The 26,632-nt window shown below is 36.7% G+C and overlaps 1 protein-coding gene across 1 annotated transcript; it reads left to right on the forward strand.

The window, feature by feature from the left end:
- Nucleotides 1–1,277: 1,277 nt before the first annotated feature.
- LOC134855009 (uncharacterized) lies at nucleotides 1,278–26,495 on the forward strand. The gene is made up of 13 exons (XM_063871392.1): nucleotides 1,278–1,342; nucleotides 3,444–3,569; nucleotides 3,910–3,999; nucleotides 4,336–4,506; nucleotides 22,039–22,063; nucleotides 22,238–22,356; nucleotides 22,872–23,050; nucleotides 23,380–23,518; nucleotides 23,750–23,870; nucleotides 24,241–24,387; nucleotides 24,979–25,140; nucleotides 25,446–25,658; nucleotides 26,368–26,495. The coding sequence occupies exons 1-13, from the start codon at nucleotides 1,280–1,282 to the stop codon at nucleotides 26,493–26,495; spliced, it is 1,683 nt and encodes a 560-aa protein (XP_063727462.1). The 5' UTR covers nucleotides 1,278–1,279.
- The last annotated feature ends 137 nt before the right edge of the window (nucleotides 26,496–26,632 follow it).

A 26,632-nucleotide genomic window follows, 5' to 3' on the forward strand; every position in this document is an offset into this window, starting at 1 on the left:
ACCATTGCGCAAATGTCAAGATGTGTGACTCTTTATATCCAGATCCAGTTTATAGCTACTTTTTGCCCTGTTTTTGCTCATGTCTGCAAAGAGCGGCTTCGCCTCTTAGATTCATAGATTCTTAGATTCAATCCTCTCGCTGAAAATGCAGAAACCTCGTTTTTATTTTAATTTGAAATTTTTGCGTTTTTTGATTTTTTTTTCTGAAAAAAAAGATGACATTTAAAATGGCCGTATGAAGTTTTCGCATAAATGAATTGAGACAAAGAAGCATAAATTCTGTTTAGAATTGTGTCGCATGGCAGTTTGCTACATTTTGAATCATATAATGACTCGTAGAAGAAAGGTGTAGAGTTTTTGCTGGCTCAACTTTTGTGTTGTTTGTATGTAAACTTTCCAAGTTATTATTTTTATCGTCTTAATTTCATTCTCTCGTCAAGATATGCTACAGATAATTATTTTATTGAGTTATGTACAATGTACTGTACTCGTAGAGTAATTTCAGATAAGGTACACCGTCTGTTCGTCACGCTATCTTATTTTTGGCCGGATAGATTCGTGCAACTTCTTAGTCTAATACCAATCTTACTCTTACTCTTATATCTCCTAGTCTCAATAGATCTAGTGTACACTGGTATTTACGAGTTAATTCTTGGAGTTTATCCAGAAGGAGAACGACTGGACTGTAGTCTAAGATTTATTCAAATTGTTCTGGTGCTGAAACTACAAGTAGTTCCAGCACTTACAAATAAGTGTCAATGTTAGTGATGGAATATGATTGGTTAGTTAGTAATATTTAATAGAGATCATTTTATCAATAATAGAATTGGTTTATAAATACTAGTTTAGAACTGGTTCCAATATTCTAGATTCCGAGGCCCTGTGGGCATGCATGGCATTGGCAGAATGCCCCCTGAATCCAGAGTGGTAGGAGGGGGAGGGGGCATGCGCCGAATGGACTCTCGGACGGGGGGAGGGGGAGGGACGAAGTTCAAACAGACATAATTTTGCATATACTTTTTTCTTGGTGTTTTTGCTAAATTCTATCTTCTAAAAGAATAAAAACTTATTTTTTCTTTTTATAGAGTAATTATAAAGATATTTTATTGATTTCTTAGTTTCATTGTTTATGTATAAAATTTAATATTTTGAATTTTAAGCAGAAAACGAGCAAAACGTATTCGAATAACGCACCAAAACTTGCCAGGTATAAGTTTTTTTGTAGCTGTAATCTTGTCTGTTTGAACTTAATGGTGCATCAGGAGGTGTAGGTGGGGGAATGCGCAGATCTGAATCACAAATGAACATGGTGCACACCCCACCTAGTGGGGGTAAACATGAGGTAAGAAATTATTTTATTCTTGATAGTATGAAGCTTTATTTTTCATGTTATGGAACGAAAAAAATCTTTTCTTTGTGAGCAAATGAAATGAATGGCCTAAGGTTTGTAGTTGATCTCTTTATTATGTAAATGAGTTATAATAATTGATCATTAAAAGTTTCTTAAACTTTTACAACGTCGAATTTCATAAAAACTATTTGTTTGAAAAAAAATACAAGTTCAGTTTAGTTTAGATCAGGGGCGAATCTAGGGTTCTCTTGAGGGGAGGGGGTTGTATTTTCAAAAAACAATTTAAAAGTTTTGTCGTCCTCTTTTTTTAGGTCAACTAAAATAATTTTCTGAGCGGTCCCATAACCTTAACAGAACAAGTTTTCAACGCAGCTGGCAAGTTTTTGAAAAAAGAGATAAAAAATGCTGTTTTGGCACTTTATGCGACGTTGTGATTAGAAATCCGAGTTTTTTCGGCGCGCGCTTAACTTAAAAATTAGTATATATTGGCGCCAAAGGCACCTTTTGAAAATTTATACTTCTGGTCGACCGAAAAGATGTTATGTAATAATAATATAGGGAGACCCTTTGGTTGGTGAGGTAGACTAATCCCTGATGGGAGACGTACGCCCCACACTCTGCTTTAGATGGAAGTTAGTTTGCTCAGCTTTTGGCGTTGTCACATAATATCAATAAAAATGCTCTTTAGAAGAAATATCCTTGCATATAAGAATGTTGATTTTAGTAAATCCAAACAGGAACTGCCTGGCTTAAAAATCATTATTGAAAAAAAAACTTAAAAATCAGAAATTGGTGCTTTCCGTTTTTTTTGCCCATCTCTCAGACAAATTACCATTTTATGTAAATGGCATTCGAAAAAAAAATCTAATTCCAACTGTAACGAGCTTAACAAATTTTTGGAAATCTCTGCCTTTTATTTAGAAAAGCCTAGATTCACCCCTAGTTCAACATAAAAAGCTTGCTGCAGCATCATGAGGCCAAACTGTGCATTCGGTGCATTATAAACTGATTCCACAACAGGCGACAATCAGACTTGTCGAGGAATCCACATCATTGCTAATTTTCATTGATATTGCTGTTATGGATTCCACAAACAAATACCTGAAACACTCTACCGCTCAAAATCGCTCCAAAAATAGACAAATTTGCGGACCTGCAACCGTACTTACGGAATCCAGAACAATTTGTGGAATCCACAAACAAACAATTAGACATGTGTATAGTAAAATTGAGCTGTTGCGGAATCCGCAAATGTAAGCGGAATCAGCAAATTGTAAGTGGAATCCACATTTTGTTTGCGGATTTCGATATATATATATATATATATATATATATATATATATATATATATATATATATATATATATATATATATATATGTTTATATATAAAAGTTGCAGTAAAAATGCAATCTTTCAATTACATGATTGGTGTTTGGGATTGATAGAATCCCAAATACCGACCAGTATTTGGGATTGATGGAATCCCAAATGCTGAACTAATTCGGCAATATGCTGTGCGTTGTGTTTCTGAACACTCGTAACCCAATGACTCCATATAATGATTTTATTCGGTGTTGTGTTTCCAAAACTATAATACCAAAAAATGTTTGCTGGGGTATGTATCCCAAATACTAAAAGATGACATCCACCGATTTAGTTAAACAATGTTTTCAGATTTGTTCGAGGATTCCGCTGACAATGGTTAAGTCCCTGCTTTTAAACTCCGCATTGCTAAAGATAAGAATTCCAGCTTTAGCTTCTACCTGTTCATATGCAAGTTCAATAATAAACAAAGTTCGGAATCCACTTACAGTTTGCGGAATCCAGAACAACAAGCCATATTGGCTTGTGGCGGAATCCGTCCCACAACAAATCCGTGACACAACAAATACGTTACACTCATTTGTACGCCGAATTCACGGAAGTTTTGTAAGTGGAATCCACTTACATTTTGGAATGTGTTTAATGATTAGTTTCTCGAATCCAGGAACATACAGAAACAAAATATTGCGCCTATCCAGTGCACAGTTTAGCCTCGCAATGAGCACTGTTTAATCAGCAATATCTTTTATCCTTTCCCTTATCCCTAGCTCTCGAGGGGTGCAGCGGCTGAGAGGGAGATGAGGACCAGACAGCGGAAGGAGATGGAGGAGGAGAAACTGAGACGCATCTGGGAGGAGGCGCAGAGAAGCAAGGAGGAAGCAAGAGAGGCTAAGGTCAGAATTATTGTTATATAAATAACTGTTTCGAGCCAATAAAAAAAATATCAAGTCGTTGATTCTGGTTTTTTAATGATTTTTGTCATCATGCTCATAGCGGAGAATGAGGAAGAAAAGCTTCTAGAAATCTCAAAAAATTACAAAATCTAAGAAAAAACAATTACGACCCTTTGTGCACTTTTTGGTATGATTCCATAAAAAAAAGTTAATTAGGATATTTGATTGAAACTGACTGTAGGCTATTCGAAAAACCACAAAAATGTGACTACGGTATTACATTTTGCCTAACTTAAATACAGATTAGCTGACGAAACAAGTGGCTCATATCGTGTTATAGCGGGAAATCCAGCGACAAAAGGACATCCGGATGGCAGAGATCAAAGCGAGGTGGCTGGAGAAACAAAAGGAGAGGGATAAGAGCTTCCAAGTAAAAGATATGCCTATCTATTTCCCCCCTCCTTGTTGAGTTTTCATTAGGAGTTGAAGCCGATCATTCTTAGTCTAAAACAAATTTTGCAGTTTTTATCCTGTAATGGGACCGTCAATGAAGTTAATAAGACTTTCGGTTCTCATTAGAAAGATTTGATGTTTAATACACTCATGATCTGTGCTTGTGGTGCAAGGGGTTGAGAAAAAATTAAACAGCCCACTATAAAAAAAAGTTAGCATGAAGTTACCATGTTGTTGTCCTCAATGAGGAGAACTACATCAGTATTTGTAAATAGTGTTAACCTGACGTAATTAGCGGTCTGTTCCTTAATAGGAGATGATGGAGGAGCGACGGGAGGCGGAGAGGGAAACCGCAGCTACCCTGGAGAAGATCCGGCGGGAGAGTGAGATGCGCAGACACACTGGATACTGGCAGCAGAGACCAAACTTCTCCCAGACCAGAAGATCCCTTCAGGGCGAGGGAGAACATTCAGGCAGACATAATGTTAGTCATAGCATTGAAAGAGCATGCTTTTGAATTTTTTTATCGCATGCTACTTGGATCCATGAGGAATGAAATTCGCTTTGCTAGTTAAGCTTCTGGTACTCGTTTAGAAGTATGATCCAGTTACTAAGTGAGTTTTTCTGTATTGTTTCGGCTCTTGAGTTTTTCTGTATTGTTCCAGAAACTTTCTCTCCAATTGTTCTCGGACTGTACTTTCTTTGGCCAAGTTCGATTTTTACAACAGCAAAATTACAAATAGGTAATTTAAGGTGGTTATTTTTCTTCCAATTTTTTATACAGTTGTCGTTGTATTTTAATTTTACTGTATTCAAGTATTGCCTGTAAAGTGATACTTTTGATAATACTATTTTGTAGAAAAAACCGTTTTAATTTTTTTTATCTTAAAAATTAGTAAGCTTGCAATTAGCAATCGTTATCAAATTAGAATAGAGTACATTTTCGAGCTAACAACTTATTTAACAGAATCACTTGCTGCTTTGTTTGATTATGAATTCAAATTTCCCAGAAACTATGGTGCACTCAGTCTGAAAGTAACGAATAATACGCCTGCATTAGCAAAGGTTCTGGGTTTGAAACTAATCAATACTTGCTTTTTTTTTGCAAAAATGAAATATTTGGTTTCAAAAAATGTGTCGGTTTTGTGTCTCTTTAAAAAAAGTATCGTTTCAAAAAATTTGTCAATCTAACTAGTATATTAATCCGCCTGTACTCCAACAGGGGGAAGGGTGGAACTAAAGTAGGAGTCGGTACCGTGGGAACACCAAAACCACCTTAAGGAGTACTGTGAAAAAATTCCAGTGTGACTGCAAGTACCGGCTTTGTAGCTTTTAGCCAGGGGAAAAGTTTTGAATAACGCTTGGAGAGGGTTATTGGTTAAAAGGATAAATATATCGTTAGTCCTATAAATTGAATAAAGTATCTGAGTGTTTTCAGCTTATTTTTTTTTTATTTTCATGTATAGTGTGGTTTTTATATGAGTCAAAACCGTTAACAATTATTTTGGTATTCGGAAAAAGTTTATATTTATGTCTCCGACTTACCGCGGGCAATAAATATTTTTTTTACCTTTCATGCGGTATGTTTCGACCGTGCTCGAGGTTTGTTTTGACCTTGCTCGTTCAAATTTTGATATGTTACGACCGTGCTCGTATTTTCCGACTGTGTACGACTGTAATTCGATATATATCGACCGTGCTCGCTGTATATTTTGAGTTGGTGCTCGATCCAAAGCCCTGTGTTAACTATTCTTTTTTTTGTCGAGCACCGACATGTGCTCGGCTTTGAAAGTCGAAGCATTAAGTGAGCACTTCAACCCGAGAGCAGCTTTAGTAACAAGTAGTATATTAATCCGCTTGTACTTCAACAGGGGGAACGCTGGAACTACAGCAGGAATCGGTACCGTGGGAACTCCAAAACCACCTATAGTGGTACTGTGAAAAAAAAATCCGTTGTGGCTGCAAGTACCGGCCCTGCGGCTTTTAACAGGGGGAACAGTATTAACTAATGCTTGGAGAGGGTTATTGTTTAAAACGAGAAACGTGTCATTAGTCCTATGAATTGTATAAGTTATGAGCGTGGTATCTAAAAGTACCCGGGTTGACCGAAAATGCTTGTCATAAAATTCTCATGGGAAATTTTTTTCCATACAATTCCATACAATTCCATACGTACAGAAAATTGTGTAAAATTTCTATGATAAACATTTTCCCATAAATGGAAATTGTGTGATAAGGTTTTTCTCCATAAACCAAAAAGTTGGTTTTTGTTGCTACTTTCATTTTCTGACAAATTTTCGGTTGTGTTTGCAACCGAGCACAAGTGAAAAAGACCTTGGTTTACTCAAAGTAACAAAGGTTGGACGGTCTTGCATTTACAATGCATGAAAAACGACCTGAATTGTCTCAATGATGATTGTTTTAAATTTTTGAATTTTCAAATTATCAGACATTGATCAAGCCATACAAAAACACGTCATACAAAAGAAATAGTTTTCAGTGTTTTTGAAAAAAAAATTTAAGTGAAAAAAAGCCATTATTGTCGTATCGGAAAATGTTTGTTTGCGTACAAAATTAGATTTGCGGTTGAAAAAAAAAAAAATTTTGTCGTATACGGAAATTGTATGGTAAGCATTTTTTTCAAAAAAATTTCAAATCAGTTGTTTTTGTCACCACTCTGTTCAACTGTTCTCAAAAAGCCGCAGAAATGATTTAATGTTTTCTATTGTTTTTCGAAAATGTATGAAAATTGTCTGGTAATATTACGCTAGCAACACTATGTGCGCCGGACAAAACGCTTGCTAGGAATAAAGGGTCCTTTCTACTTTCTATCTTAGAAAGTAAATCTAAAATTCGCTGAGAAATATTTTATTAAAAAAAGAAGTTAGTATGAATTTACAGCAAGTTGCCTTTTGACTCAATATCTATTTTAACGGTGAGATTAGAGATATTTTTTAGAGATTGGTTGGGGTGGTAGAAGAGAGTGGTGTTGGTGTTAGAAGAGATATTGTTGGAATGAATTCCCGTAGTTTTGAGCTTCTATTTATACTCAGATTGGGAAATCACGCCACTTTTCGTATCAAATGAGAAGTTTCTTTTAACTTCGTATTCTTTATTCGTACATTCGTATTTTACGAGAAGAAGGTTTCGTATGCTCGTATTTTACGAGAGGAATCGTTAATATTCGTATTGAATGAGAATAGTCGTTTCAATTCTCAATGCTTAAAACGTTATACGAATTATTCCAATAGCATTTCCCTTCCTTTTGCAAGGGAATAAAAACATATTTCTTTTGGTGGTGGCGGCGGCGTCACATTTTGTGAACGCAATAAAATAATTCATGTTTCTGTTTCTATTTGAAATTAGAACATATTCATCCTCCTATTTGGAGAGGGAAAAAACTGAAACTTTCATTTTTATTACTTTTACTTGAATAGTGGGGTAATTGTTGATCAATCGAAGCTTTTTCTTTCAATCTCATAAAGTTGGTTCAATAGTTTGTTGGTATTACAGGTAGCAGATGTTTTTGAACAACTGATACTTTGAGTCAGGCTTGAATGAATATAAACACATCAGTTACATTTATAAATCAAAATAGAGTTTACACAACCAAGGGATTTAACTATAAAATTAAATACATCAAAATTATCTGTTTCTCAAAAGTTTGAAGGTTAGTTTTATTCCTTAAACATTCTTTTTCCGAAGTCTCCTTTTCTTCCTGAAGTATGTGAAGTCTGTCCAAACGCGTAATAAGGGGAGGACTGGTTCATACAAAGGGGGTATTTTTTTGTGTTTTTTGTTTTTTATAAAAGTCAAAATTGTTAAAAGGAAATTAATAGCTATACTACATAGCTATATAAAGCGAAAGAATAAATGCTTAAATAAAAGGATAAATTTCTTACAATTTTCCCTCCAACCGGGCTATAAGTTGTTGATTTTTTGTTTTCAAATTGTGGATTTGCTTTTTCAGCTCCCGGATTTGGTGCGTTTCATGGATATGACTGCGCTGAATTTGATCAGTATAGTCATCTAACTGGGGGGTTTGTAATTTTGCTGTCAGATACTTTGCTGGGACATAGATTTTTTGATATTCAAGAAGGGAATTAGTTATGGAATACATTTTTTTTATAGGGTGATAAGCTTCTAATTTAAAACGATTGATTAATGGATTCAAAGCATAATTGAGATCCATATCGAAGCCAGGATTGCTTTTAGAATTAATGTATCGTTCCCTTTCTAACTGAATATGTAATCTAGTGTTTATTTCAGTGGGGTGCAAGGGCTGTCGCCTAATGGTCATGGGACAATGAGAAGTTGATACCGGCGTATTTGCCGTTAGTATCTTATATGGTTTTACAATCTGGGTCCGTTTTTTAATTTTAGAATTCGAGGGAACCAGGGGTATTTGAAAATCAGGGGGTGAAATTTTTAGGGGTGGTGGCTGTGATGCTGTAGTTATTGGGACAGCTGAACTAGTTTGAAGTAGTGGCTCAACGAAGGATCGTGTTGAGGTCGGTTTTGCAGTGGGTGTTGTAGTAGAAGAAACAGTTGGTTGTTGAGTGAGTGCTGAAATCTGCGAGTCCAGTGGATCGGTTGGTGGCAGAAGTGAGAGGAGATCCTCGAAATCTCTCAAGTCGTCATCAAGTGTTGCGTCCATAGTTGAATCAGTTGGTATATCCTAGAACAGTAGAAATTTTTTTTTTTTTTATTAGACTGGGTTTGTTGGGTGATCCAAGTTTTGAGTTCTTCTCTCAAAACTTGTTAATTGGATGTGAGGATACATGCGATCCTGGTTTATTTTGTCAATTTCCTCTAAAAGAGGGGCTTGTATTTTCTGATCACATTCTTGTTCTATTTTTTCAGTTTCCTCATCTTGAGTGAAAATTGAGGTCACTATGGAAGTGAAAAGTATATTATATGAAGCGGCAAGCAATACTTTGCCAAAGTGTAGTGAGCGGCCGGTGATTTTGTGAATATGCATAGCCTTTATTATGAATACTAGGCAATCTAGTATGAATTTCACAAATAGAAAAGAGGCGAAGACTATTCCGCATTTTTCTAAATAGTATTGTACTTTCCCGAATATACGGGTGTATTCGTTTTTCCAAAAGTTTGGAGAGATGAGATAGTCCAAATAAATTGTTTGGGAAGAGCCTAGCGGGCTGTATGAGTCTTTGAAGAAAATTTTTTTAGCATTTAGAAAGGACCTGGATACTTTTTGCAGTATTCCTTTCATCTCTGAATTATCGGAAATCATATTCCAGAATTTTTGCATTTGAGCATAAGTGTAGATTAAAGCGCCTTGGCTAGAGGCTAAAGAATGCTTAATCTTTTGAATTATCTCTTTTGGTTCAAAGAGATATGGTCCTGTAACCCTTGTAATTTGAGGGGTTAATTCAATCCAGGACTTATCATCATCAACATCTAGTTGAAAGAGATTCGAATGTTTGTCGGAGCAGTCTTGTAGATCTGCCGACTGAAAAGTTTGTCGCGTAATTGGATCGACAAATTGAATATTTTCCTTATACATAATGGGAATGCGATTATAGCATTCATCCATTAATTGCAAAGGTGAATAAAATTTTGGACAATGATAGAGCCAGGCAACATTGCCATTGGTCTCTAAGAACATAGAGCGGTTTTTGGTTAGAATATAGCCAGCCAAACGTGGGCTTTCAAGCGAAAGCATTAAAGTATTTAATATTGAGGAGCGTTCTAGCTCACATTGATTTTGCAGAAGGGCTAACTCGGCCGTTCTGAGCATGTAGAAGCTATAAAAAAGAATATAGTCCAATTTGGTACCTATATGAGCTTCGTAGTCAATTTGATGACTTGAAAATTGGAGTGGCGGCGAATCATCACTTAATGTGAGAAAAGTAGAATTTGGTTGGCCGGCATTATGAATAGTTCCCGTTTCTGGGGTTGGTTTAACTTGGATTCCAGTATCCATATTGAAACCGTCAGTGTATGCAATAAAAAGTGAATCATATGAAGTTGGATACACTATTCTGGGATGACCACAAAGAGATTGCGGTTTATTCATCACCTGTGGCATAAATTTTTGAGAATCCCTTGTATGGGTAGAATGAATAGATGGGCTAGAATCGCCTTTAATTATGTAGTATGATTCTTCGTTTTGAATCATTTTAGCCGGAAATCTGTTTAAAACAGTGAAAATGCAATTGTTGGGTTCTTCCCAAGTATAAGCAAAAGCGTCTAAGGATGTTGTTTCACATCCATTTTCAGACACTGGACAGGGCAAAGGAATGTTTTGCCAATTATTGACTGTTCCATCTTTGAGGTTAACAGTCAGAGTTACATTTTGCATGTAAGTTTCAAAAGTGTCCAATTTAATCCAAGAACGGCCATCACATTCGTTATGATGTTTGCCGTCAACTTTGCCAGCATGGGCATTAGTTACTGTTTTAACATTAAATTTGAAAGGAATATTTCCAATACTAGCATAGCCTAGGTTAAGATAACCTCTGTCGGCGGCCAATTTACATTCATTGGCAGATAAGTGGAGATCAGTAGTGATCATATTTTGTCGAGCGTCAATACCACTCGAATCAAAAGAATCGCAAAACCAACGCATTGATTGGTGTTTGATTCGACACATTGTCGCATTTACTTTTGTGCGATAATGTCTCTGATATAGAGTAACATAAGCATGGGCTACTTTAATATTTTCTGGTTGGACTTTGCAAGGTGCTACTTTATTTAGAGAGAACATTTTGTTAGAAGTCATTAGTTGACAATCATAATGAGCAACCCGAAGATTATTTGCAGTATTTGCATATAATTGTTCTTTCGGATCAAATGCTGAGGTTTGATTCGAAAGTATCATTAGAGTTAAAAGACCAACCAAATAAATTTTTTGCAAATTTATTTTTTGGTGGTGAATGATAGTAGAATAATTTTTAAAAGTACTTACTTTAAGCATTTCCTCGAGAGTGGTTAGAACAGGATCTTGGTCCATTAGTTCACCTTCCTCTATTTCACTATTTGGATTTGTCATTTTGTGGATTTTTGTGAAGGGAAATCTGAGTTAGATTTCAATTTTTGTTGAGGAATTCAGCAGATTTTATATTTTGGAGAGAGAGAGAGGAGGATTTGAATGAAAGATGTGAAATTGAACAAGAATGAAAACAACTGTATATCAGTTAGTTTTTAAAGGCTGTTTTTGCTTTTTTGCAAATCTAAGCTCTGATTGGCCGTTGTTATTCGGCGTCTTTCGGAAGTGACTCTTTTTAAGTCGTAATTCATTCGCCATTCGTTTTGTGGTTTTTTCCAATCTGGCTTAATGTCGTGGTTTTTCCACTTAGTTTTGATTTGTTGAGATCTAGCAGTGGAATGATAATCATTCGTTTATGCTGATGTTAATTTTAACAACTGCATTCCCCTTCCTTATTGGAGGAGGAAAATGAAAAAAAACATCTCTTCATAAAAGAGGACTAAAAGCAACATCATTTGTTTGCTTTCCGTTTCAACTTCATCTGTTATCTCAGTATTTTTAAAAATTTTTGCTTTCTTGAAAAATGAGTTATATCGAGCCTGAAGACAATCTGGTGGACTTTCCCGAGAAGTTTTTGAACTTGCGGGATGAGTTGGAGTTTAAACACGAAGCCTTGCTGGAGGACAAGGAAGTGGAGAGAAGAGTGGGAATATACGACGATTTAGTCGAGAAGGGTGCTAATCTGACACCCATGGAGTTCATGATATTTATGGACCGGAGTTACATATTCAAGTATCCGGTCCTGAATACTGACGAACTGTTTGAGCTGGGCTCAATACAAAGTAGGTGCTTCACGAAGGGAATTCGGAGCCCATGGAGTGGAAACCATGTGGTTTCCCAAGAGACAATGGACTTTTTGTCCTTATTCTTTGGGGAGGATGTAAGTTTATTTTACAATACACTCAATTTTAAAAGTAATAAAAAAAATTTTTTTATTCAAGTGGCATGGCAACATAGAAATACTATATAAATTTGTTTTAGTTTCAAGAAGAATTCTTCAAAAAGCCAGTGGCGGAGGCAGAGTTTAGACGGAAAATAGAGCTTGAGATTATGCTGGAGGAGTTTTATCAAGCTTGGTGGCGGCCGTACTCAGCGCTGCAGTTTGCAGTGAGGAGCCTGAGTAGGGCCGCGGAAAACTCGTTAGAAAAGATGGCGGCATTAAAACTTATGAAAGCGTACTCAGATATTAAATCTCATATTTATAAAAGTTATTTTTAAATTTATTTATTAACATGTTATTTTTGGTGTTTTGTGTTTTTATTAGAAACGAAGTATTTATAAAGTAGAAAAAGAAAAAAAAGAGAAGGCCAATAAAAAGAATTTAAAAAAATATTATGCTGGCCAAATAAATGGTTTAGTGTTTTTATTTCTTTTTAAATTTGCCAATTAGGCTATATGGAATTGTAGTTCCATAAAAGTTTGTAGGACGATTTGTCCGTTTAGGTTTTTTAGATTCTGAAAGTGATCCAGGTGCGGATCGAGTATTTTCATAGAAGCTTTCTTGAGAGCTATGAGGAATATTTTTTCCGTCAGTAAAGCTTTCTGATGATTCAGATAAACGAGGGAAATCAGGAGGACGGGGAGTATTATATTGTGTTGTTATATTTTGGTGGCGGCGGCCAAAGTCATTTGCGAGACTAGTATTAGGACTTATACTGCGGCTAGGTAGGCGGCGGTGGCCATAACTACTAGATTGACTAGTTGAAGGATTAGGGGTTTTATCAGCAGGATAGGGAGTTGAACTTCGAATAGGTCTAAGACTCTGGTCAATCGCAGTCGCATCGAACAAAGTTCTTAGATGCATGGTTTCTCTGCCTGAATCTAATGATTGATCTTGGACAATAGTTCTATTTTGATCCTCATTTGTAGGATTATTATCAGTCATTTGCTGATAACCATTGTTGACTACTGGCCAAAACTGGTATTGTAGATTTTCAACTTGTTTCGGTTTTTTGAAAGAGTCGATTTGATGATTTGTTATATGATCATAAAAATCACTTGAAAATAAATCACTAGAGTACTCCTGTAGTAGCTTGGGCATTTGTTGTTCTTTAGGAAAGTATTCAACAATATGATTGCGGTGGACAATCTTTTTTTCGTTAGTGAAATCATTTTGAATTCCGTATGTTACTTCCGTGATTTTTTCAATTACGGTGTAGGGTCCAGATCTCAAATTTAAAAGCTTTTGACTTTTCAATAGTGGTTTGGATCTATTTTCTAGTAACACTTTTGTGCCTTCTTTTATAGGCCGTCCTAATTTAAATTGATTTCGGAACATGTGGGCCTTATTAGTGATGCGGCGGCAATGGGTATAGGTGTTACTATAAATCAACTTAAAATCATTTTCCCTTTTTAGTATTTCGGCGGAAATTTGATTTTTTAGAAATCTATCTATGGTCTCATTGTTTGACTTATGCTCGGTATGAGCATGATTTTCGAGACCAGCGCAAAATTCAGAGGTACATCTTTTGTTTTGGTCGCGGTAGAGGCCTAGTTTAAGGCTAAGGGGAACCTGAGGTTTTATGCCAAAGACAATCTCATATGGAGTGTAACCTGTACTTGAATTAATGGCGGTGTTATGTGCAAAAGCAAATTTATTTGTTAATTCAGACCAGTTTGAGCCTGAGGTACTCAAAAAATGTCGAAAGTACTGGGTTAAATGTTTATTCTGGACTTCAACTTTTCCGTTAGTCCAAGGCGAGTAAGTAGTTCTTGGTCTCTGGGTTATTCCCAATTCAGAGGACCAATGAGCAAAGTCATTACTCATGAATGCACTTCCATTATCATGAATAATTTGTTGTGGAATACCAAATGTTGTGATGTATTTCTCTAAGAGCTTAATAGTTTCCTTAGAGTCTGCACGGGTGCATGGATATACTTGAAGATATCTAGAGAAGGCATCTATCACAACTAAGCAAAAGTTTTTGCCGTGACTTGATGGTCTAAGTGGACCTTTATGATCAATGTGGATCGTTTTCATTGGGATTGTTTCTAATTGTCCCCATTGTTGTAATGGAGCTTCATTCAGGTCTTTTCGTTTAGGTTTATTTTTCTGACATTCTAGGCAATCATGAAGAAGCATGTTGACCCATTTATAGAGTCCGGGCCAATAGAAATATCTTTTGATTATTTCCAAAGTTTTTGTTTCGCCGTGATGACCGCTAAGAGGATGCTTATGAGCTAACTCAAAGCAGTTTAGCACTAGAGAGATGGGTAAGCAAATTTTTGGACTCTTAGTGTAGTCATCATTATATTCATTAATACATAGAAGATCATGTTGGTCTTCAATGAATAATAATTCGAACTGCCTGATATAGGCTTTTAATCCTTTTTCTTCACGATAAGGATTTTTTTTGTTTCTTTCTGGTTTTTCGTTTTGCTTTATGCAATTTTTGATATCTATGATTACAGTATCGTTACACTGCTCTTGCATAATTGTTCCAACGTCTAAATTTGCTTCTTTAGCAAAGTCGGTCATTTTTGCTATCAGTTCAAGAGAATCTGATTTATTCTCTTCAGATTGGAGACTTAGGGGTTCAATTAACCTCAAGGATTTTGTTTTGGTTGCAAAATCATTTTTTGCTTTAACCAGGTCGTTGAGAAGGTTGTTCTCAACATTGCCTTCATATAAGTCAAGCCATTCTGAATTTTCCAAAGGATCATCAAGTGCAGATACTTCATCTGGAATTTCTTCATAAATGTTTTCATTGTTTATATCTGGTATAGATAGCCGTTTGATTTGGTTAATTTGTTTGCCAAATCGGAAGAAATCTGTTATATTTTGAATCGCACTACAAGATTCTTCAAAATATTCTGGAGCATCTTCAATGCTGAAGTCTCCTCTGTCACTTATGTTGATTAATTTCTTTTTTCCGCCTTGCACTTGAGCAATGACTGGATAGCAATCGTTTTGAAATATGTTATCATCTTTGTGGAGTACTGAATAACATATTTGTTCTCCATTGTCTAGGATGAACTTTATATCATTTGGAATGGTTTTGTGTTCTAGTTGATATCTTTTGATATCAGCGATGGGCACATTTCGGCTCAATAAGTCAGGAAAGGCTAGGTTTGAACCTGGAGTATAGATTATTTTCAAATTGTTGAATTTTGTCAATACGACTTGATATTTGAAAAATCTATGAGAAAGTTGTCCTTTTCTGGACCATAAGAAGAGAATAGGTCTGTGGTCGCAATATAGGTATAGAGGAAAGGGTGAACCTATAATGTAGAATTCATAGGTTTGCAAAGCAGATATTATTCCACATAATTCACGATGTTGAGTAGACATTTTCTGCTCAGCTTTATCAAAGACTCTAGAATTGGCAGAAACAATTCTTTTCCCTTCAGGGAAGTCTTGGATGAGTATACATCCGGTTCCTACATTTGAGGAGTCGGCGTGAATGTGGAATGGGCAGTTTACATCAGGTATGGCATTTGAAATATCATGACAGAATTTGTCTTTCAGTTTTTGAAAAACTTCTTCATGGCATGGTAGCCATTGAAACTTATCACTACTGTTTGCCAGTTCATATAGACATTTTGCGTCCACATGAAAATTGATGATGTATGTGCTGTAGAATCCCATGACACCTAATACTCCTAGAACTTCTGTTTTTGATTCAGGGGATTTCAATCTTTTTATGTCATCAATTCGTGAAGCGATTGGGGAAAGACCATCTTTAGAGACAACATGGCCTAAAAATTTAACTTTTCTTAGGAAGAAAAAGGTTTTATCAGGGGCAGCTTTTAAGTTAGCCTTCCGTAAAAGAGAATGATATTCTCGAATTGTGTCAAACATTTCATTTTTACTTTGACTCTGTAACAGAGTGTCGTCTATGTAAGTAATTGCTTTTTTTTCTTTAATGAGAGGTCCGAAGGCATATCTCATTAGTTTACTGAAGAAATTTGGAAGTGGTTTCAAGCCATAAAAACCAACTTGGTAGGTATATTGTCTACCTCCTACAATAAAGCTTGTTAATTTCTGAGCCTCATCTGTTAGAGGTACTTGATGGTAGGCGCAAGAGAGATCACTACTTGTGAAGTATGATCCGTTTATTCGGGTCATGAGAACTTGTAGTGGTTCTAATGGCCAACTACAATTGCTAGTATCTGTGATTGAGTTTAGATACCTAGCATCCAAGACCAACTTAACGTAGTCTTTTTTTGGAAGAATGATGACTGGATTTACGAACCATGAGTTCATATCATCTTTTTCATTTAGTTCTCTGACTATGCCTGCTTGGATTAATTCATCCATTAACTTGTCCAATTTATCTCTTAGATGGACTGGGATTTTACTCGGTCGTTGTTTTTTGAACGTTGCGTCCTTTTTGAGTGGTATGTGGAATTTATGTTTTGTTTTTCCAATATCATATTTGTGATGAGAATAAACGTCTTGATCCTCTATCAGCATTTGAATTAGATCAGCAAATTCATCATCCGATATATCACTTTGTGTGAAATCGAAGTCAGATAAGAATTTAATAGTAGTTTCGATTTTTTCCAAAGTGCTACTATTGTCCTTATCAATTGAGGAGTATTGGGTAAACGTTTCGTTGACAAGAAAGGCAATTAGCCGATCATTATGTTCTTTGTTTCGGTACTTTTTAAATTGTTCTTTCAAGGGAGGCCTGCAAAGGTTCTTTGCATCATTAGAAAAGTCGGTTGCTATTTCGTTTTCATTTTTGCATACTTTGACTATATCTGAACCAATTTGTTCAAATATTTCTGATACGTTTTCTGTATCAAACACTTCAAGGGCAGGCATGTCCTTGATTTCTTGTCCTGAAACATAGACAAATATAGTAATTCCAGAATGTTGGAATACATCGAGAATGATTTTGGAAACTTCTTCCCAATTCATTTTATCTAAGCCACAAGCAATTTTGGGTATTGCGATAGATCGAATATTATTTGCTATAGCATGATCTTTCATTTCAGACAAGGTGTTGAATATAGCGTCGTAAGTGGGTTTCTGAAAGTACCTCTGTTTGGTAATCAGGTTAAATATGACTTGTCCAGATTTTGGATCAGTGAAGATGAGAATATCGTTAATGTTAGCATGTATTGAGTTACAAAAGTGTCGTAGCTCAGGATACCTTTTGCTAATTGATTCAGCAAACCCTTTTTTCATTGCTCTATCTGCAGAGATTGTATGGGCAATGGGCATATTCGATTCGAATATGGACCTTTTTTTGAAGTCTACATATTGTAGACAGGGGCCGGATAATTGATTATTGCTTTCCTGTGTTGTATTGACAACAGTGTTCAGCATGAAACAGCTATCGAATTCTGAACTTTCGTTTAAAATTCTCGTTGTGAACTCATCACAATCGTGGATAGCAAATATTTTATCCTCGTATCCTTGAATATCAGTTACTGCATAGCCTAGTACACACTTGTTTAGTGTGACAGGATGATCTTTCTGATTTTCAATTAGGATAGGTAGGCTTTGCTCAATTTGAGTACAAACTGTATTAATGAAAACCAATTCGGTTTTAGTTGTATTTTTATGAGGCAGGAATGTAGTCCCTTTTTCGAAGTATGAATTTGGTTTAGCCAAGTGTTTGTATAAGTATGTAGAGCGTGCTGGAATGAACAAGGGTTCTTTCAAGTTAATTGAGACAATCTTTGAAACGTTAGGATATTCTTTATCGTTGTTCATCAACCCGTAGGATATTACACCTTCTTTTGATTTGAGCTCAACTGCTGGGATATCAAAGTAGAGAGCTTTTAAGAAGAGATGACAAAAGTCTACTCCTAATAGGTTAGCAGTCTTTTCTTCAGTTATCCACACTTTGTGGTTAGATGGATATTTTCCATCAGTGTCGAAACAAGATTGGATAGATGTATGGCCAAACATACGTATATCAGATCCATTATAAGTCTTTGCTTTAATTTTGGATCGGTAGATTGTCATTTTTTGACCTAATTTTTCCAATTCCTGATAAGTTGGGTAGTTTATGATACTACAAGTTGATCCTGGATCAATCATGAATTCAATTTCAAGTCCACTATTATTATTTTTGTCTCCGGTGGCAAAATGATATAAGCTAAGATATATCCTTGATTTAGGATTACTATCATCGCTCGGTTTCGGAGACTTTAATAGTTTAAAGGAAAGAAATCAGTGATCGCATCACAGTAATTGACTTCTTCCTCAACCCAGTGGGTAGTTTCAGACTGTATTTGATTCGATCTAAAATTTGGTGATTGAGATCGCGTTGAGTCTCGACTGTTATTGCTATTATAGCTTCCAGTGTTATATGGTCGACCTCTAGGATTACTATTGAATTGCCTATTTTCTTGGTCGTAGAACTGTTTAGCAACTTGTTCATTTTCTCTGAACCTTTTGGAAATTATTTCCGTTGTAGTTATAATTATGGCGAATGCCATAGTTATTTTGGCTAGGATTTGAATTGTTAGTAGTTCTGTTTTGGTTATCCCAAAACCGGTTACTTGGGTTAGGGTTATTCTGGTTAGGGAAGTTATTCGGTCTTCGATTTCGTTTATAATCAGTTTCAAATGAAACTCTTCGTTCATTTTTTGTTGTGAGTTCTTTTCGCAACTTATTTACTTCGTCCTGAACTTGCTTTTTGGAACATCTAGATATAGAATGTCCATTCATTCTGCAATATTCGCAGAATCGTGTACTATTTGGTCTTCCCTTGATGTCAGGGTGACGTCGTTGAAATGAATTCTGATCATTGATTGCACTAACTTCTTGATTCTTGATCAATTTTGTTAGTTCTTTAATTTGAGTTTCTAATGAAGTCATTTTATCCGTTGTTGACTTATTGGCAGGATCAGTAGCAACAATGAATGTTAGATCCTTAGTGATTACATGATTTGTGAATTGATCCCAGTTGGCATTTGGATGCTCTATCATGTATTCATGAGCTTTTTGTTTAAGGGCTAGAGGTCTTAGTCCCTTAATTGAGAAATCAATATACTTTTGACTTCTTTGTCTGTTTTGTATAGTTCTCTCAGCATTTTGAGCAGCTTCAGTAGCATGAACGGCTTCATCAATACTTTCGGGCCATCCTCTATCTACAGAAGATTTAATTCTGTGGAAGTAATTTTTTATTAATTCGCCATCTTGGCGAGCTGCATTTTCAGCATCAATTCTATGTTTGAATTGATCTCGTCCGTCGAACGAATCTGTTTAGGAAGAGATCTTTGAGTTGTGCCCATGTGGTAGCATTGGTTACATTATCATTGAACCATTCAAGAGATGTATCAGTTAACAATGATCCGAATAGGGATCGTTGTCTGCTATCATAGCTGCGTCGTGCATCATTATCAGCAGGTCTTTGACCTAATGAGAAAAGAATTTTGTTTTCAACTGAATTCCAAAAAGCCGTAGCATTTTGGTTCGGATCGTTTCCCGAAAATGTCATTAAAGACAAATTGGGATGGGATATTGGGGTATCAGCCATTTTATTTTTAGTTTAAAACTTTAAAAAGAAAGATAGAAAAGTTTATAAATTTGTTTAGAAAACTTAAATTTCCGATTTGGAAATTTATTACTTCTCTTTATTTGTAAGAGAAATTTCAACAATTCTCCAGTTTGAGAATTGGAATCTTTGCTGCTTATCTCTTTTTGAGACTTTAGCAATTTTTGCGAATTTTTAGAAGGTGAGCCTCACTGGTCGCACCAATTTATTACGCTAGCAACACTATGTGCGCCGGACAAAACGCTTGCTAGGAATAAAGGGTCCTTTCTACTTTCTATCTTAGAAAGTAAATCTAAAATTCGCTGAGAAATATTTTATTAAAAAAAGAAGTTAGTATGAATTTACAGCAAGTTGCCTTTTGACTCAATATCTATTTTAACGGTGAGATTAGAGATATTTTTTAGAGATTGGTTGGGGTGGTAGAAGAGAGTGGTGTTGGTGTTAGAAGAGATATTGTTGGAATGAATTCCCGTAGTTTTGAGCTTCTATTTATACTCAGATTGGGAAATCACGCCACTTTTCGTATCAAATGAGAAGTTTCTTTTAACTTCGTATTCTTTATTCGTACATTCGTATTTTACGAGAAGAAGGTTTCGTATGCTCGTATTTTACGAGAGGAATCGTTAATATTCGTATTGAATGAGAATAGTCGTTTCAATTCTCAATGCTTAAAGCGTTATACGAATTATTCCAATAGCATTTCCCTTCCTTTTGCAAGGGAATAAAAACATATTTCTTTTGGTGGTGGCGGCGGCGTCACATTTTGTGAACGCAATAAAATAATTCATGTTTCTGTTTCTATTTGAAATCAGAACAGTAAGCATTTTCTCCATACACTTGATGTATGGAATTGTATGAATAGCATTTTCGGTGTATGGAGGTCATCCCGATTAGTTAGTAGAAAAATACCAAGTGTTATATGTTGTGGCCGTACTTGGAGAAACAAGTGGATTTTTCCCACCGTACCCCAATGTGTGGCTTTGGTATTCCCATGGTACCGACATCTGTTGTAGTTCCCCCCGTTCGAGTACCGGCGGCCTACTCAGCTAGTCTCAATAGTTTTCAAATGTAATCCATTATAATCGATTAAAAATAGATTATAATCCCAATATTTTTAATCAGTGTAATCCATTATAGTCATAATAATGGACTCTTTTAGAGGTTATTAATCAAAATTTCCTGTTTAATGCAGTTGCTAAGTTTTACGTTTTATAAACTTGTACTCTTCACATAATATTTTTTTACTTTCAAATTTTCTCTACTCTTTCAATTTGGCAGTTAAACATTTTGTTCAATTGTTTTTCACCATCGGCCACGTTGACTGTCGCTATTCGCCCACAGACCTCCTCTCTCATAATCAGGTAAAAGTAAGGGGGCGGGAGATCAATGGTTGAACGGGGAGGCGTTGTATTTATTGGTTAAAAGGGCGATGGTTGAACGGGAATGGGGGCGGGGGGGTTGACTCAACATAAACCCTTTCCCCAGTTTACTCCCTCCAAAGTTTGTCCCTCTCCCTCAGTTCCCCCTCCCCAGTTTACCCTCGCCACCCCCTTCCCCAGTACTGAACGTGGGTGTGGGGGGATTTGTTAAAAATATTTCGTGGGGTTTAAATGGGGGATACAGAGGTGTAGTTTACGTTGAGTGCCCCCGTTCAATGTAGCCCCCACTCTCAGTTCCGCCCTCTCCAGTTTGCCCCCCTCAGTTCTCCCTCTTCAGTTTAGCTCCTCCCCCACATCCCCTAGTTTACTAACCGTTGGCGGGGGGGGGGTTGTTAAAAAATTAGGGGCCGCGGGTTAAAATGGGGAAAAGAGGTGGAGTTCATGTTGAGTAGCCCCCCTGTTCAGTAGCGTGAGTAGCTCCATGATCAATAGTAAAAAATTTGGGTCACCAACTCTACCACGGAGTCTAGCACCAGGAAAAAAAGGAAAAATAAAAAGAAAATTGTAAAATAAAACCCCTGTGTATTTCTATTTTTATTTACTTTTTCATGCATGGTTTTTTGTTGATGTCTGCAGAATAGTTAGTTATAAAATAAAATTGTACAAAGTTCTCGGCCAAGCGTTTTCAAGAGTTTAATTAGCAGTAAATTTTTTCGGCCGAAAAAAAAATCGATTTTCAAGGATTTTGTTGCCTAAAAAATTGACTGTAATCGATTATAATTGATTTTTGAGTATTGACAATAATCAATAATGATAATCTCCAGACATCACTTTTTCATGGTTGGATGGGTCATGAAAATCGATCATATATCGGTTAAGTTTTTTTCCGATATAATCCTTTATAAAAGTTATTTCCCATAAAGGTTATTTCCCAGTGAGGGTAACTAGGATTAAGTTGACAAACGACAATAGATCAAATTGAATTCGCGCTGACACATTTCACACACCCACACATACACACACACTCTCTCTCTCTCTCTCTCTTTCTCTCTCTCTCTCTCTCTCTATCTCTCTCTCTCTCTCACATATGCACCACACACACGCACACACTCACACACGTATAGACGAACTAGATATTTATAATGGTGTAGATATGATTTCAGGTACTGGATCCGATCGAAGAGAGTAGTAAGTTCCTTCTGGTTGTTCTTCTATGAAAAAAAAAATCTGCGATTCACAAATAGGATCAAACAAGTTTTCTAAGCCCATCTAATCCTAATGATATAGAGTCTTACTTATTTTCTGGCGCAATTGATATTACTGCAATCAAGGCAAAAAATTGCTGTTATGTATGTTTTTCAGGACCTAAAGTGGACTCAAGACAGTCTCGAAGAGCCTCGGCTCCTCCGCCGCAGAAGTCGAATGCGGACAAGGTATCTGACAAGAACAGATCTTCGGATGGGAGTGCACCGAAGACGAGAGTAAGAAACACATATTTTGGTTCCCACCTGGTCACTGAAATTGACTGCACGGAAAGGTTGAATAGGTTGGAGTTTTTCCCACCGATTTCAGGTACCTCACCAAAAACTTTAAGGAGTCAATCGTGGATTTATGTTCAAAACTTATCAGTCGTGAGTTCCAAAAAAATCGCTTAAGTTATCCCAATGTTGATAAATCCTTCTCTGAATATTTTTGGTTATAAAACAAATTTAGAGCTTCTGGTTGAATTGTCATATCTGGCCATTACCCCAATTAATAGACGAAATTTTTGTTTTTTAAAATTAATGATTATGTTATTAACTAGTTTTCTAACTCTTATAAGCACTATTGCAACCACCCCTCCCCGAACACCCATAAAAACAAAACTCGAAAAAATGTAGCATTTAAAATTGAATGTAAATTGAATATTTACGCACAACCGGATTTCGATTGGATGAAGTTGCAGCAATTGTCTATTTTGACAAGCTGTCGCCTCACGGTTTTCTATGTCTTTCAGCCGAAGAGATTCAAGAAACGATCAGCATCGGCTAGCAAGGCGAGGAAGGGATCGGGTGCAGAGGGGGCGGGGCAAGGGGTGGATGGGGGTGATGATGGTACCAATGCACATGAAAGATCCGTGTCTGCTCCTCCTCTCTTCTCAGACGTGGCCAAACGACTCATGTTCGCCAAAAGAAGGTACAATTTGATGGTCTCCAGCGGATTGGTTAACTTGTACTAACTAACTAACAAGAAATCGTATGGCAGGAGCGTAAGAACAATTCTCCGCCATGATCTAAAAAGATCATGCGCTCGTCCTTGTCCTCTTTGGTAAAAAATGGTTTTAGGAAACTCAAATCTTGAAAATTGCGAACTAGTTAAAAGGTTAAGACGTGTTCACTAATTCGTCACCGAAACATGACGCTCCTTTCAATGAGCTCTCGTTCTTGTTTGCTTTCTCTTTTGCATGTTTCTTGACTATAAAGTAATCTTTTTGGAACTGGTGTGGTTGTTGTTTTTACTATCAGGTACTCTACGATGCGGCTGAAGACGGCGGTGGCGAGGAAGATGCGCAGTCTCATGATGGCAGAGAAGAGGAACATGGAGGAGGAAGACAACAGGTACACGCGCACAAACAAAGGGCACGACGGAACCGACTTCGAAAAGGTCAAGAGGGGTCAATTTTTATGACTATAGTCAATTGCAACCTTTGATATATTTTAGATTTATTTTTCGAAGTTTGAAAAAAAATCAAAAAACGTTTTACTAGCTCCGTAACATAATAGTATAATGTACTAGCTCCGTATAATGGTAAGCATGTTCACAGCGTATCATGATCACCAGAAGTGTTCACGTAAAAGCCTTCTTCTTTATTTGAACATGGAATACCCGTTTAAGCCTAATATCCGAGCGATTGACGTGGGGGACTTGCTCCTGTCTGAGACGAGTGAGAGTGAGTACGGGGGAGGACTAAAAGCGAGAGACTACAGGGGAGGGAGCAAAGGAACATCAGATCCCAGTTAGTTGGTCTAATTCTCCCTTTAAGCCACAATAGTTTTCTTTTTTTTATCAACAGGGAGTCTTTTTCAGTAACTCAAAATCTTGGTGCCGGTCAATCAATCATTTTTTTCAACGCGCGCTCACCTTTCAAAGTTATGAGAATATATTGATGCCAAAGGCGCCGTTAGAAAAATTTTAAGGTTGATCGATCATAAATGGATACTGGTATTTAATGTGTTGAATCCTTAAGAGCAAAAGCCTACTCCAAGTATCCAGCTCCTGCTTTATGAGATCTTTTGACTAATATATGTCAAAATTATTGAACACATCAAAAGTTCACATGCTAAAACCTTTCAGAACCCATCAACCGCAACCTTTTCTTGTTCCAGGCGATACCCTGACAGCACTCCGTGTGTTGAATAGAGAAAGGGGTTCTTCTGTGTTGAGTAGCAATGGAGTGTCAGTGGAGTTGGACCAGTTCATCGGACCCAGAGACTGCGAGGACATCCTCCAGAGGACCATCAACAAAATCAAAAGTGAAGGATACTAGAGCAAATTTACTATCCCTCGAATCTCTGACACCGATGTCACCCAAATTTTATGACATCTGTTTGGCTTTTCTAATAATGACATCCATTAAGTTTTACATTAAAATTGTGAGATCCGTTAGGTTTCTCTCCAAAAAAATGGCGTTTTGATGGTCATGGGCGTCCTGGTTTAGGGATCATTTGGTGGTTTTTTATCAGGAATTCGGGACTTTTAGGAACGTGATAATGACACTTGAGGCAAATTCTGCAAGCCAGTTTCTGTCTCCGAAGTTTTTGAAGATGAGTTACACATTGTTTTTTCTCACCTTGGGTTTTACGGTACTTTCTATAGTACCTTCTGCTATAGCGTTAAAAAAAACAAGCGAATAAAAAAAGCTGCTAGCTTGTAAAAAGAACTAGCTTGTGAAAACTTTTGGTCGAAACCTGATAAACGTAGAAAATTACCTTTTGTGAATAGAAACGCGGGCAAAGATGGATTTTCACAGGTTTTCGAGAGGCTCAAAAATTCAATTTTGTTCGATTGAAAAGAAATCATATGTGTTCGATTGAAACTATCGCTTGTATCTATCATTGTTGCAGACACTGGTTTGTGTGGGAAGATAGCAGACATGAAATCGAGAGAGGGACACATGATGAACTTGAGAAGGGCAGTGGTGAAGCCTCACTCCACTGAGACGACAACAGGAGGCAGCAACCCCTTCAACAGGTACCAGGAGCTGGAGCGACTCAACCACTTCCTTGGTGAGAGTCCTCGCTTGTGACTGTTTCATAGTCTAGTAGCTACAATTAGTACGAGCTATGGTTCTGCGGAAGGTTTAAATAACATGCGTTTTGAAAGTTTTCAATTCAAGCCCGGAACTTGTATCCAATCTTGTAGTGCTTTATACACTGTAGTCATGTAAAAGAATCAGTATAAAGTCAGAAATGTTTCAAAAGAAGAAAGCTTACTATAAAAATGAAATGAATTAGTCGCATACTATTGAAAAAGCAAAAAGATTCCCCCAGTTTCCAAGTTGTCTTTTTGTAAAAATAATTTTTTTTTGCAGAGCAACTGATGGACAAGATGAGAGACTGTCCGATAGAGGATGAGAACAAGATCAACATAGTGGAGATCACAGACCAGATTGTGAGGTATCTCTCCGAGGAGGAGTTCCACATGTTCCGCTTCTGCCTCGGACTCCAAATCGACCATGCAGTGCCTCCCAAACTCGAGGAACACACCAGACTCTTTTCCAGATTACTCCTTGTTTCAGCTAGGCGTATTATAGCGAAGGAAATGGATGAATTTGAAATCAGACAACCATTTTCAAAAATGAAAAATTTCTCAACAGGGCGTGTTTGTCATTCTGATTTGATTTTGGGTAAAATATTATCTTTTCTAAATTACCCTTTCTATGGCAGGTACAACACGTGTTGTTTCAATCAGTAATCAATCAGAAACAAGAAACTCACGTTTTAGGATTTAATTAGACAAAAATGAATAACAACATTAATGCAATCTTGAAAGGGCGAGCCCTGGAAAAAAGTCTTGCAGGAACACCCATTGGTGATCAGATTGAAAACGTTCATAACTGACTACAAATCAGGGCAGAATTCAATTAGTAAACTAAGTGCCTCAATATATGGGACTTATTGTTCTGACAACTCTTGGAGTGGGCACGAATTATGACACGAGTTTGGTTTCTTTTCTCGTGAAATCAAGTATTTCAAGTAATTCAATCATCTCCCAATTTGATTTAAGTTTTTTTTTGCCTTGTAGGTTATAATTAACGAATTCTGTAATGTGTAAGCCAAACCATTCTAATCAACAAAACAAAGAGAAATTTCAAAAAAAAACGAATCTTTTGAAACAAAAATTGTTGAACATTTCACCATTTCATCTGACTGTTTCTGAACAGAAAATTGTTTTTCTTTCTCTCAACTGATGTTAGTCGAAATGTACCCGGTTGAATTGTGCCCTAACATCAGTGCTGAAGAAGATCTTCACCTTCTTCCGCAAAGTGGAGAACCAGTCGGAAATTGACGACATCTACTTGACAGAGAAAAAAAGGAATCTCCAGCAGACCGAATTGGACCAGGGGAGCCATCGCCAATAAAACTGCCCTTTCGATTTTGGTGCATTCGTTGCCTTAAAGCTAAAAGCATAACTGGCTCCTAAAAATTGCAATTCCTAAAACAATGCAATTTTATCTCCCCTCCCCCCCCCCCCCCCCCCATCGCTATCAAAAATGCC

Source organism: Symsagittifera roscoffensis, chromosome 1 (genome assembly GCF_963678635.1).
Source record: "Symsagittifera roscoffensis chromosome 1, txSymRosc1.1, whole genome shotgun sequence".
NCBI classification, from domain to species: Eukaryota; Metazoa; Xenacoelomorpha; order Acoela; family Convolutidae; genus Symsagittifera; species Symsagittifera roscoffensis.

Coding starts and splice junctions, on each gene's coding strand:
- LOC134855009 (XM_063871392.1), top strand. CDS start 1,280: ATGCGCAGATCTGAATCACAAATGAACATGGTGCACACCCCACCTAGT. Junction 3,570..3,909: donor AGGAAGCAAGAGAGGCTAAG/GTCAGAATTATT, acceptor ATCGTGTTATAG/CGGGAAATCCAGCGACAAAA. Junction 4,507..22,038: donor AACATTCAGGCAGACATAAT/GTTAGTCATAGC, acceptor ATATGATTTCAG/GTACTGGATCCGATCGAAGA.